This window comes from Gouania willdenowi, chromosome 15 (genome assembly GCF_900634775.1).
Source record: "Gouania willdenowi chromosome 15, fGouWil2.1, whole genome shotgun sequence".
NCBI lineage: Eukaryota > Metazoa > Chordata > Actinopteri > Blenniiformes > Gobiesocidae > Gouania > Gouania willdenowi.
Window position 1 is genome coordinate 23,261,875 of NC_041058.1, and position 13,595 is coordinate 23,275,469.

Here is a 13,595-nt window from a genome sequence, read left to right on the forward strand (position 1 = left end):
CCTTTGCGATCTGTAGTTCTAGTATTTACTTAAAAACACTGTAAACATATACAGATTTTATTATCTACTCTCTAAATGTAGACAAAACATATATACACAGGTAGCAAAGTGAGAACTGTCTCTCAGCCCAAACACTAACGGTACTTAAAACCAGCGTTCTCGAATATTGCATCAATTAGAAAACATAGAGTCATTCAGAAACAAGAGCACTCAGAGATTGCAAATCTCCACCAAGCGCCAAACAATCTCTTTGTCAGTTATTGGCAATTATCTAGGTTAGCGATCTAAGTTTCTATCCCCATTAATAATTATACAGTAGGTTCAAACGTATTGGCACACCCATGTTTTCAAAAAGCCTCGATAATATGCGCAATCCGGATCCAATCTGGATGAAACTTGATGGGTTAATTTTTTTTTTTAATTTTTCCAATGATGAGACCAGGTCCAGAATCAGTATATCAATCCAGATTGCTTCCAAAATCTAATGGAATCTTCCATGGTATAAAAGGTTTATCTTTGGTTAAAATTATTAGTAACAAACAAATAATATTACCTCCTTGCTAGAGGTAAAAACTCTTGTCTCGTTGGTTTGAACCTCTTTTTTTTTCATTCAAGCATTATTGCTTTTTTGTTTACATTTGGTTTATTTGCCTCCCATGCCTCCCTTGACCGCACGTCACTAATACAACCTGAGAAAATACCCAGTCAGCCTCCTGTCACACACCTGTTTTCTCACCCAGTGCTCCCTTCATTGCAGCCGGAAAGACCCAAATATCCATATTTAATGAGCCACCATCAGATCCATGTGATTTCTTAACTTGAGCTTAAAGGAACAGCTTCTTCACTCATGAATGTCTCCTTTTAAAGGTTTATCCCTATGAAATGCTCATCATAACCAGTAGAGGGAGAGCTAAACTGCCCAGGGATGTGGACAGAACCAGACTAGAGGTATCAGTTTTCAACCTGATCTTCTGCAATCAATATTTCCTTCCTCTACTTTGTGTAAATGCTGTATTACACAAATTCAACTGTAGCAATGACTTTGCAGTAATTATTGCTACTCATTTTTGCAAACAAACCCCCCTCCCCTTCGTCTAACCCCTGCCTCCTTTGTTTTCTCCCCCTCTTTGTTCTCAATTCTAGCGCCACTTAGCACCTGAAACGTTCTTTGACATCTTTGGAATGGGAATCCAGGAGTTTGACAGGCTTCCCCTGTGGAAACGCAACGACATGAAAAAGAAGGCCAAGCTCTTCTAGCACTCAGAGCAGCATGCACACCCTGTACATTTGTCCAGATAACACATGACGTCTGTAATCTAGCTGTCAGTCTGGGTTTCTTTTTTCTTTCCTCTTGTTTTGATTTAGATAAGGAAGTCATGAAACGGACTTGATTGCTTCCTTGGACTCAAAACTGAGAGATTTGTCCAGTTAGACTTGCACAGTAAACAAAGAACGGGTATTTCTCCCATGTTCAAAAATGACAAAGAATGAGAATGAATGATGAGTCATGTTATTCGGTTCGACTGCGCTTGTTTTACTTCTTGCTTTGCTTCATATGGAACTGCTTTCCTTTCCTTTTTTTGCTTGTTTCTTCCTACTATTTGTTGCTCTTGATTCCTGTGGAAATTTGTAATTATCTTAGATCTTCATTATGCCATTATTAAATGTCCCTGCTTGTAGCTTGAACATGTGCCAGCTGTTCTTCTCTTGGGCTGAAATGGATGCAGTCCAAAGTTTGCAAAAAACTTAACCGAATAAAAAGTAGCCAATCGAAAAGCAGCTTGCAGACCTGCCTCATGGTTCACTGGATCTCCACCTGCAAGTAACTGGTCCTCCTTCTCCTAAATGCTGAACCTGCAATACATACATCCAACCCTGACAAAAGATGTCTCTCGTCTCAGGCTCTCATGACGCTTTTCTTTTATATGTGTTGGAAATCTTCACACAATTTATTCTGCCATGAAGGTAAAATAACAAATATCAGAAACCCATAATGTAAGAAACAAGTACTGTTTTATAAATGAAAACCCACACTGCCATTTGTATTCAAATTAAAGCCAATAAAGCTTTAATTCATCATGAACGATAATGATCCTCTGCTATACCAAAGGTGCAAACTGCCTATTTTCTGTCTTATTGTTTGCTTTCTTTGCATATCATGAATAAACGTTTCACTGACGTAACAGAAGGAGAAGTGCTTGAAGAATAGTTGACCTTTATAAAGCAAAACAGATGGTGGGTTTCTTTGACTTTCAGTATAGGCTCCAAAACAAGGAAGTTCTCCTGGATGTTTCTACGTTGCCTGTCTCTCCCCAAATGTTGATAAGATATCTCAGATATAATATGTATACAATACATCTCATTAGATGACATCCCGGTCAAAAGTTTTAGAACACCCTAATCTTTCCAGTTATTTATTGCAATTCATGTTGTGCAGATCCAATGAATAGCTTTAAATGGTACAAAGGTAAGTACTGAACAACCAGAGGTTAAAAAAAAGGTGTGGTTACCCAAAACTGAAAAATAATGTACATTTCAGAATTATACAAATAGGCCTTTTTCAGGGAACATAAAGTGGGTAAACAATTTAAAGCTCTTCTGCAGCAATGAAGGTTGAATCAGCCTTGAAAGCTGGTGCTACTAATTCCTTCAGGTGTTCCAACTTTTCTTAGTTACTTCCAGTACAACCCCCTCTGTCTGCATAAAAGCAGTGATGGAACACACTGTGGTACCAGACCCTCATGAGCATCAGGTGAACAGTATTGTTCATGGATTCCATCATTTCTTTTTCAACTCAAATTGCTTATTTGTTCTATGCTTTCATTTCAGAGTGCAATGACACAATAAACTGAATAATTTTCAGTAAAAAACTGGAAAAAGTGTGGTGTGCTAAAACTTTTGACCGGTAGTGTATATACATTACGGATTATAATAAAATAAATTTTTTTACATTCAGCTATTTAGGATCAGTGCAGAAATATCTAATGTGACAGACTCTCAGCTCAAATGATGCCTACATTTAAAGTGAAATTTATTATTTTTCTGTCGGTAAAAGCACAGAAGATAAACACTTTTTCTGTTTGGAAAAATCTGTGAAAAAGCAAACTCAATGAGCATTCGATATTTACAGTAAAATTTTTCACGATGTTTACACATTCTCATTTTCAATGGAGACCTGGCTAAGATAAACAGCAGCAAGCATACAAGCACACAGTTTATTACAATAGTTTAAAAACAAATGCATGGTCAAACACATCAATAAATACATTAAAATGTAGTGTTACTAGTAAATGTTTTTGGTACAGTAGTGGTGAGAGTAGACTTCACTAGTAAATCTAAATTGATGACTAGTTGACATTTTTTTGCCAATGGCTATTCGTACGGTAGTCATATTAATATACCATTATTCTATCCGTACATAGCGCCCATCATTGGCCAGTTTAGGTCGTGTGACTAAGACGCTACATACTTGTACTTCTGTGTGTTACGGACATGCTACGTATTTATGAATTGTTGTGATGTTCATACAAAACCTAACGCTAGAACTTTACTTGTACTTCGGTAAAAGTACGAATAGCACCAGGGGTTGTCCGTATGGCCTACTAGTTCTACAATACCGAAGGTTTGCACAACGTCTAGGTCACAGTGTCTTGGGTCAATACAAATTCTGATCTATAATTTTGATTTTTAACTTTTTCAAAAATAATATCTTTATATCATTATCATTATCTTTACCTTCAATATTCTAGGTGTGTACAGTATATTATATTCCCTTTAAAATGATAACATTCTCCTTGTTCAACTACAATACTATTAAATTCAATTCAACTTTATTTGTATAGCGCAAAGTCATCTCAATGTGCTTAGCAAAACATAAAATTAATAACATGAAAGAAAAAACCCAACAAGTTGTACATGAACAAGCATTTAGCAACAGTGGGAAGAAACAACTTCCCTTTAACAGGAAGAAATCTCCAGCAGAACCAGGTTCAGAGGTGGCAGCCATCTGCTGTGACTGGTTAGGGTTAGTGGACAGAAGGACCAACAGAACAGGATAGAGAGATAGAACATCAAAGAGTCCCAGACTAGTTGAGCCGTGAACCACAGATCAGGAACTGCCATCATCAGCTTCACGACACCTGAAACAGAGCAGAGAGAGAAGGGAGAGGAGAAGGCACTGACTGCAGAAAAACATGATACATTATTATCAAGTCAGCCTGCCTTGGTCTCAGGCCTCACTCCCAGTGGCCTAGTCAACACTTATTGTAAAGCTGCGGAATCTCCTCCCATTTATTGGTAAGCTAACAGCGACTCCAAGGTCTGTAAATGCGACTGTTCACAGACGAGCCCATGTCCGCTCTAGCGGCTAGGTTATGATTCGGTCCTGCTTATGCAGACTGTAAATCATAACCAGCTACATCAGAATTTGAATCTCTTGAACCAGTAAATGCGACCATTTACTACTCCAATTCCATAATCTAAAACACAGTATAGCTACAGAGATAAATCAAGATTAGTTTATAATGATTTTTTTTTTTTTTGTAATCTCAAAATGTGCATGTGTACAATGACTATAGGGTTAATGTAGCTGTGCTAAATATCTTCCCAAAACTTCCAACAGGAAGTGTTAGAAAGCCACCATGAATGTCTGATAACTCAGAGAGAAGCAGTGAAGTACAGGCTGAAGAGCCTGGCGGTGCATCAATCAGAGATCACAGTAAGTTTTCCGAAATTTCAGTCCTTTGGCTTCAAAGGTGGACATATATTCACAACGTGAAAAAAAAGAGAATGACTATTTCTGAACCTTTGATCAGGGTTTAAACATGTTTTCTGTTTTAGAAAAAGTCCTCAATGATAAAAGAAAGCATTGTACTGAAGTATCAAGAGATCCAGAAAGTCCTAGATGAAGATCTGAAGCTTACCCTGTCCCACTTGGAGATGGAGGAGCGAGCTGCCGTGACTGCCTTGGACCTTCTCATGGAAAGGAACCATTCTCTAATTCAGGAGATAGAACAGGACCTGGCCAGGCTCGAAATGGTGCTGGACCAAAACCAGCTTGAGGCTGTAGTGACGGTAAATAAATAATAATTAATTTGGAATAGTTTAAATTAATGACTGATTTATCTTTAAATTCTTGGAGATTACATTTTTATAGTGGTTTCTTGTCTCATTTTTAGCATCAAAGTGTGGACACAGTTGAGAGGTACTTGCATCAAACAACAGTTTATTAGCTGCTGTTTAAGCATCTCACAAACTCACAATCCCTAAATAACGATGTTATTTATCTCTGTGATGGCTCTCCTAGAGTGATTGATCTGCTTAATACAACAGACCCAAGCAGTGTGAGCCTAGATGAAGGTAAAGCAGAGCAGATATTAATTCTCACCAACAATTTGCTTGATCTTGTCCACTCTCAGACTCCAACAATCAAGAAAATCATCAAAAGTTGTCAGTAGACACATTACTTTTATGTTGCAAAGGCATATAGGACACTAAATTACCATGCATATATTTGCAGATTCCAGCAAGGTGTGCCTGGATCCAAGGACTGCTCACCCGAAGCTGCTCATCTCTCCTGATGGCGACAGTGTCACGTATACAGATGACTGGCAGGACCTTCCAAACATCCCGGGGCGCTTTGACACCACCCTCAATGTCATCAGTTTACAAGCCTTCAGCTCCGGTCATCATTATTGGGAGGTTAACGTTTCTGGGAAGACATACTGGGAACTGGGTGTTACCTACCCTACAATTTCCCGTAAAGGTACCACTGAGGACTGTTGGCTTGGCCGTGGTGCTGAGTCATGGTGTGTGGAGTACTTTGATGGGGACTACACAGCCTGGCACAGTGGGCTGCCACATCAGTTGCCTTCAGCAAGACCTTTTTGTCATATTGGAATTTTGTGTAGTTTTCCTGCAGGATTGGTGACGTTTCTAGAGGCAGACGAAATGACCCCTCTTTTCTCTTTTAGTGCGGGAACCTTTTTGGACTGTCTCCACCTTGCGCTGTGTCCTGGTCACAATCACAACGGAAACAATGGAAATCCTATAATAATTTGCAATGTTTCATCTTGAAATTGCGACTTTCCAGTTGTGTGCCCTCTGAAAACCAAGTAATATCTACAGAACTGTAATGACTTTAAAATGTTTTTTAATCTTGGGATTTATGACCACTCTCCTTATCAAACCCCAAACCAGTTAACCAATTCTAACAGCCAAAACCTTGGGGGAGGAAGGAGATTATGTGTGGGGGGTGGGGTATTTAACTGTAACCTGTTGACAAGGTAAGGGTTTAAAGGTTTTCAGGTTTGAGTTGGCTTTCATTGCCCAGTATAAACATTAAAGCTGCTATCCGGAGTTTCTGAGAAACGTCTCAATGTCCCGCCCTAAACAGCTCCACTTCCTCCCACTGCCTCTCCCAATCTACCAGAAGCCACGCCTCTACTTTTCTGCACGCGCACCGCGGAACATAACAAGGTCTCATTAATATAGGTCTATGGGTCAGGTAAGAGCCAAAACTATATTTACATGTTTTCTGTTGTGACGCGCGGCCTTGTTTCCGTGCACAGTTCTGCATTCACTTTGATTGACAGTCTCAAAAACAGGAAGTCAAAGCCTATTGGCTGGGCGATCACGGTGATCGTTTCCATTTGTATAGGGGTCTATAGGACGAAGGAGGGACTTTTATACATTTATGTATATAAATGACCACCGGCAGTAGACCATAGTAAAAGACTAGTTAGGTATATTTTCGCATTTCAAAAGAATGATACATAAATATAGATTTCACAGAAACTCCGGATATCAGCTTCAAGTTCATTCGAGCACAGCTAGCGCCATTTAGCTTAGCCGCTCTGCTCCATACAGACTGCTCCAAGCTCTCCATTCCAGCTGCTCCCTTATTGATATAAAACAGCTGTAATCAATCTCAATGGACTACACCTGTGATCAATCAAGTCAAAGTTCTTCCCTGAATCAAATTTCCCAATGTATCTCACCCCTTGCTAACCAACACACCACATATACCGAAGGAAATTTGGTGTATATATCGACTTTTAAATCAATTGATTCATATATTATGGAAGAAGTACTTAATAGTAACTCGAATGAGAAAAAAATACACCTTTTCATTGGGAATCAAACTCACACTGGGCAGGCATACCACAAATTATAACTCACTATGCACAGGTGTTGAAAATCAGCTAATCCCATGGTGATGTATTGACTCAGCCGATTGTAAATATCGATAAAATACAAAAGAATATAAAATTGTTGTTTAACTTATACTTATAAACCAGCATTTTAACTAATGTAGGGGTGCTTTCTCCGACACCTATGAAAACTTTGACCTAGGTAAGTGCTGTAAAAACCAAACAGCAGTTTGTACGTATTGTTAGAATTGCATAGAACTTTACGCTCCATTAGATTTGGGTCTGTTTCTCTCTCAGTGTGTGCTTGACCTGTGATGGACTACTTTTCAACACGTACCCAGCTTTGCACATTATTACTTTTGTTGGTTGAAACAAACAAAACATATAATAACATTTCATTGTTTTATTAATTTGTCACATCCATGCATTTTAAAAAAATATGTCAAACATTAAAGGTTTTGATCTGATTTTACATTATCCTTAACTCCTTTATTTCTTTGTATTTATGAAGGTTTGTGCATTCAAGTGTAATTTTACTTTTGAGCCACCACTAGCGCTACATGTATAAGCTATATTTATATATTGCGCTTAAAACCATTGTGTGACTCATTCTTAATAATAGATTAACAAACTTAGATTTATTCCTAAATGAACCCAATTTGTGTGTAGATCTAAAGTCCACCCTTTAACAAACAACAGCTATGAGTAAATATGCTCTCTGAGCTGTGGAGTTTGATCATTAGCCTTTTTATTAGAATATTCTAAATATTATATTGAATAGAAAAAAAACTACATCAAATGTGGAAAAAAAAAAAACAAAAAAAAAAAAACAATTATGACCGGTAAGATGCTGAGAGGAAATGTTTTGTCCGTCCTGTGCTCAAGTTTGAACAAAGAAGTGCCTATTCTCAGAGCAGAGGCCTGATCAATAGAACTGAGTCAACAGCAGTAATGAAAGCCAGACCTAAAGGTTAGTGTCCTCACACCAACATGTAGATAAGTGCAAGGCGGCTACCACACAGAGCACTCTGATTCCACTCTCCTGGATGTTTCCTGGTCTATTGCCATTATGAATCTGAAGCTCCTGTTCATCTGTCTCTTCCTGGCAGTGCTTTTGGCACCAGCTGAGGTATGTATATAGATACAGGATGCTCACACACTACATTGTTCATGTTTGTAAATTGCAGTAAAAATATAATTGTGGTTGGGAAAATTAACTTAGTTTGTTTACTATGTTGGGTAAAATAAAATAAAAAAAGAAAAAGTGCCAAAAATGACTCCTCATGTAATTTCAGCTCAAACCACACAAGCACAAAAAGCGCAAACACGATCATCATGGTAGACATCATCACGGTAGACATCATGTAGGTCGTCCTGAAAAACTAAAAATCAAGTTTAAGGACATTGTTGAAGGTCAGTGTTTCACTTTCTTCTTTTAAAATGAAGTGTATGCACCAAAAAGTATCCACTGATGCTTCAAATTTACACTAAATGTTTGTGCTAGATTTCTTCTTTGCGATCTTAAAAGGAGAAAATGATAATGATGAAGAAGATGAGAACTCAGAGTGGCTTTTTGATATTCAAGAGCCAGAGGGTAGGATTGCCAACCTTTCTGTTCCAATATTTGAAAATAAAAGAACAATAATAAGTCAGTGTTAAAATTTGCTGTTTCTCAGGTCTGTGCCACCCAAATCCTTGCCATAATGGTGGGGAGTGTAGGGAGAAGGGCAAAAGAAAGTTTAAGTGTGACTGCCCCGACCCGTTCAAAGGAAAACGATGCGAGAAAGGTTTGAAAAATAATCAATTTTCAACTAACTTTATAAAACCGAAACCAGAATAACAAATTCTTGTATTTTTAATGTTTTTATTTATTTTCTCAGGCCCTAAGATTTGTAAGAGAGGTAAATGTGGCCGTGGTGAGTGTGTACTGACTTCCGCTCCTCCGTTCTACGAGTGCAAATGCAAGTTGCCCTTCCTGCCTCCAGACTGTAAACACTGTAAGGACAACTTTGTTTAAATAAGGCAAGTTTACTATTTCCCGCATCTCCATCCCATGTAGGTTTCCTCTCTGTGTCTTCTCACTCCCTTATAGATTCCCTCTGTAATCCTAATCCATGCAAAAATGGAGGACAATGTATTCAGGATGGCAATGACTTTGACTGCCAGTGCTCGCAAGGATACAGAGGACGTTTCTGCAACGTTGGTAAATGCACACGTGTGACTTTAATAATGAAATGTTAACCCTCCTAATATCCTCTAATATTACTAACACATTTCACCCTTGGGGTCATTCTGACCCCAGGGATACATGCCTTCAGAAAATGATTTTCAGGCACTTTGTTTATTAATTGAGCACATAAATTACCCCTTGATAATGAAACTTTGACCTGTTCTCTAGCACCACCATCAGGCCAAACTTTTAAATTAGAATTAGTTTATAGTTTTCATCCAATTCTTCTTAAATTTACTGACGGCATTAATGACCACAAAAGTATGACATTTCCTGCAGCACCACTTTCTGATCAAATTTTTAGTTTTAGAGTTAGTGTATGTTGGAAATATTTCATCCAAATCTTTTAAAATTTGGGGTGCACATATGACTCTCACAGAGTGAACAATATTGATTGTTGTTATTTTTATCACATTTTTTGTAACATATTGCGGGTTATTCACTATAAAGTTTCAGACACTCTCCTCTATGTCACTTTCACTGTGAAAGAGCTGTTCCAAAACCTCATTGACTTTAAACCTTTTCCTAGTGGACATTTTTAAGAGAGACCGTATAGAATACACACAGATCACAATGAGGAATCGTTTGGATAAAGGGTCGCCATGCATGCTTTTATATGTTTTTCCCTCCCTTAGTTTGCATGAACCACCAATGTCCTTACAGGAATACCCCACCCTCCACAGCGCAGGAAATATCAGTTCTTCTTTGTTGTGTAGTATGTCACACATACACACACAGATAAACAATTACACACTTTTTCATTCCCATGGTGAAGGAAAGTTCTCATAAGATTATTGTCCATCCCTACTATTATTTTTTGAATGATAAACATTGAATGGGGTCAGATTAATAATAATAATGCACTGGATCTTATATAGCGCTTTATCATAGACACTTAAAGTGCTTTACATTGATGTGCATTATTCTTTCACTCCACACACAGTGGTGGTAAGCTACTATTGTAGCCACAGCCGCCCTGGGGCAGACTGACAGAAGTGAGGCTGCCATAGTGTGCCATCAGTCCCTCCAACCACCACCAACACTCACTCACACACCACATTCATACTAAGCAATGTGGGTAAAGTGCATTGCCCAAGGACACGACAATGACTTGGCTAGAGCGCGACTCAAACCCCCCACCCTTTCTGTTATTGGACGACCCACTCTACCACTAAGCCACGGTCGCCCAAAATTTACCCTAAGGATGATAGGAGGGTTAATGATCCAACAATTATTTTCAAAACTTATTTATCTATTTGATCAGCGCTCTGCACTAATGGGGCTTTGCATATTTCTTAGAACCAAATGACTGCTTTGTGGACGATGGTGAATCCTATCGAGGCAATGTGAGTGAGACAGAAAATGGAGATGAGTGCCTTTACTGGAACTCTCACTTTATCCTGGAAAGAGGAGTTGATCCTTTCAATACCTTTGAGGACCCTGACGGACTTGGTCACCACAACCTCTGCAGGTCAGGAGAATACAGGAAATCATAATTTCCAATTCCATTGTGTCCCGTGCAGGATGTACCTCTCTTTACACCTCCTGTCAGCTGGGATAGGCTGGTATAGAAAGTAAATGAATTTTGACTATGAGTGTTTGAGTAACAACTGATCTCTTTCACAGAAACCCAGATGGAGATATCATGCCCTGGTGCTTCTTCAGAAGAGGTCGCAAACTGCTGTGGGATTACTGTGATGTGACTGAGTGCCCCGAACCAACAAGTCAGGAGAAAACCACAAAAACAAATGTAACCAGTTCTGCTCATTAATCCTCTGTTTATGTGCTCCCAGATGAGCCACCAACTGATGACGTCCCACCAGAACCCAAACCCACTGATGCAAAGCCCTCAACAACTAACACCCCAACCAAACCGGAAACCACTGAGGCTACAAAGCCTACCGATGCAACTACTGGTGCCCCACCCACACCCACGCCTAACACCACGGTTTCCCAAGAAGAGTTCGCCACCTGTGGACAACCTCAGCCCAAAAAGTCAATGGCCAGAATCTACGGCGGTCTGAAGGTCCCCCCAGGGGAGATACCCTGGCAGGTATCTCTGCAAGTGAGACCGAGCCAAACATCCCAGCCTTTCAGTCACATCTGTGGAGGTGTTCTCATTGCAAGCTGCTGGGTGCTGACAGCTGGACACTGCATGTGGGTACAACGGAAGAAAAAAAGTCAAAACAAACAAATTTGAGTTTCTTTCTGCGCATATCTGAGTATTATATTTATTCATTTCAATCATGTCTGTTTTTGCACAGAGAGAAAAACAAAGACATGCAGGTGCTGATGGGCAGCCTGTCTCTTAATAGTGAAGATTCCATGACTCAAACACTTGATGTTGAGAGGGCGATCATACATGAGAACTACAGAGAGACTCCAATAGCTGTTTACAATGACATAGGTAATGCTTATAATGACTCAATTTAAAGATGAGAATGTTTGCAAAGTTTATTCAGAGATGAATAATGTTTTAAAATTAATTGACAACAGCAATAACTGGGATAGAACAGGAATGCAAATGACTGCTGTTTTTGCCCAGTTCTAATTTGACAAACTTTCAGTCTCTTGAAACCAAACACGTCAATATTCAAAGTTAAGTCTAACATTTAGGAACATCTCTAATACTGGAAAGAGTGACCTGGTGTTATCTGCTACTGTTTTTATCAGATAGATGTAAAACAGACAGAATATATGAATATATGTTATGTTGAATATATGTTATTCATCTGAACTTTATTTTGAAAGCATTGCTGAAGCTTCGTGGCAACAATGGTGTTTGTGCCAATGAGACACAGTTTGTGAAGACAGCCTGTCTGCCAAATTCACAACTGCCTGATGGGATGGAGTGCAGAATATCTGGATGGGGTGCCACAGAACAATGTATGGGAAATCAACAACTTTTTACACTCAAAATGATAATACATTTACATTATCATATCATAACATTTGTTCAAAGATGAAGTTGTATGTCTTTGTTGTCCTTTGCAGCTGATTATGGCTCCAACCATCTCCTGGAAGCAAACGTACTCCTGATCAACCAGGAGAAATGCAGTGAAAGAAATATTTATGGCAGTGCTCTGGCTCAAAACATGTTCTGTGCTGGTTACCTGCAGGGAGGGGTGGACTCCTGCCAGGTTATTACTGATGGATATTAACTGCATGATATCACAATAATACAATAATCACACATTTAATGTAACTCCTTACATTAATTATGTGTTTCCTTAATTTAGGGGGACTCTGGAGGTCCGCTGACTTGCCAGGAAAGTGGCGCTCATGTTATCTATGGTTTGGTGAGCTGGGGAGACCAATGTGGCAAGAAGTTCAAGCCTGGAGTTTACACACGGGTCACGGAATTTGTTGATTGGATCAATGCAAAGATTCAGCAAACATCGCGTTAGCAACGAAACAATCACAGGTCCAAATGTCCGATAGCCTTGGAGGTACATTCACTTTATTGAGATTATTTTGTCATTTCAATCTGAGAAGATCTGAGGTGCTATACACAAAAAAGATTAATTATATTTGAAATGCTGCTTTTGTCTAAATGATTGCCTGTCAGTAATGAATATGTATTAGTCAATGCTCTTTTATGAAGTAGTGGATTTTAAAGATGGAGTGGTGGAGATAAAGCACGTTTGTAGTATGACAGCATAATAAACGGATGACCTGCTCTATGCACAGAAGTTAGCCAACATGTCTCTCAGCCGGATGGATTTCATTCAACCATGGGCATGGTTTGCATGTTCTCCTCAAGAGTGCATGCCATGTCTTTCTTCCATTAAAATAATATTTCTTAAGGTTATCTGAGTCTCTAAATCGCGAATGGCATTAAACCTGTTGTAAGAGTGTTTGGGCTCCAGCAATTAAACAAAACAAAAGAATGAACACTTCCAAAATGTGCTGTGATTTTGAGATAAAAAATCAAGGAACAGTTATGTGAGGATGTTTGAAAGACATTTTCTTTCACATTAAAATGAGGCTCAAACAAGAATTTGCATTTGATTTCTTTAATATCATGCTTGACCTGTCATCTTTAACCCTCGCTTCATCCTGTGCTGGATCATATCCTATAGCTGACTAAGAACACATAGTAAAGGGATCTTGACAGGACACGAGTCCATTGCACAGTTAACAGAAATCAACACATTTCACACACATATTTGCAAATTCTATTAACAAATGCACACAAATCCATTAACATTGAA

The 13,595-nt window shown here is 38.9% G+C and overlaps 3 protein-coding genes across 16 annotated transcripts in view; all 3 read left to right on the forward strand.

Moving 5' to 3' along the window:
- The window catches only part of ablim1a (actin binding LIM protein 1a), a 59,749-nt gene extending 57,063 nt beyond the window's left edge, over positions 1–2,686 (forward strand). For 13 of the 14 annotated variants that reach the window (XM_028467916.1, XM_028467911.1, XM_028467917.1 and 10 more), the window contains 2 exons: positions 868–948; positions 1,144–2,686. In XM_028467916.1, the coding sequence (XP_028323717.1) occupies positions 868–948; positions 1,144–1,257 (195 nt within the window). In that variant the 3' untranslated portion in view covers positions 1,258–2,686. Of the gene's footprint in view, positions 1–867; positions 949–1,143 lie in introns of those variants that run through there. The other variant, XR_003675581.1, reaches the window with a different exon arrangement.
- A 1,914-nt stretch (positions 2,687–4,600) lies between these two features.
- Positions 4,601–6,434, forward strand: LOC114476961 (probable E3 ubiquitin-protein ligase TRIML1; the record flags this gene model as incomplete). Its single annotated transcript, XM_028468980.1, has 5 exons — positions 4,601–4,717; positions 4,840–5,073; positions 5,178–5,203; positions 5,306–5,448; positions 5,519–6,434. Coding segments are annotated over 5 exons (1,077 nt in total), but the record flags the coding sequence as incomplete, so codon positions are not given.
- Positions 6,435–8,028: 1,594 nt separating this feature from the next.
- Positions 8,029–12,824, forward strand: LOC114476431 (hyaluronan-binding protein 2). The gene is made up of 13 exons (XM_028467929.1): positions 8,029–8,280; positions 8,447–8,564; positions 8,656–8,745; positions 8,828–8,938; positions 9,032–9,148; positions 9,244–9,354; positions 10,681–10,852; positions 11,008–11,105; positions 11,175–11,538; positions 11,646–11,788; positions 12,133–12,267; positions 12,376–12,521; positions 12,621–12,824. The coding sequence occupies exons 1-13, from the start codon at positions 8,221–8,223 to the stop codon at positions 12,786–12,788; spliced, it is 1,833 nt and encodes a 610-aa protein (XP_028323730.1). The 5' UTR covers positions 8,029–8,220; the 3' UTR covers positions 12,789–12,824.
- Positions 12,825–13,595: the final 771 nt, after the last annotated feature.

Coding starts and splice junctions, on each gene's coding strand:
- LOC114476431 (XM_028467929.1), top strand. CDS start 8,221: ATGAATCTGAAGCTCCTGTTCATCTGTCTCTTCCTGGCAGTGCTTTTG. Junction 11,106..11,174: donor TGAGTGCCCCGAACCAACAA/GTCAGGAGAAAA, acceptor ATGTGCTCCCAG/ATGAGCCACCAACTGATGAC. Junction 11,539..11,645: donor CTGACAGCTGGACACTGCAT/GTGGGTACAACG, acceptor GTTTTTGCACAG/AGAGAAAAACAAAGACATGC.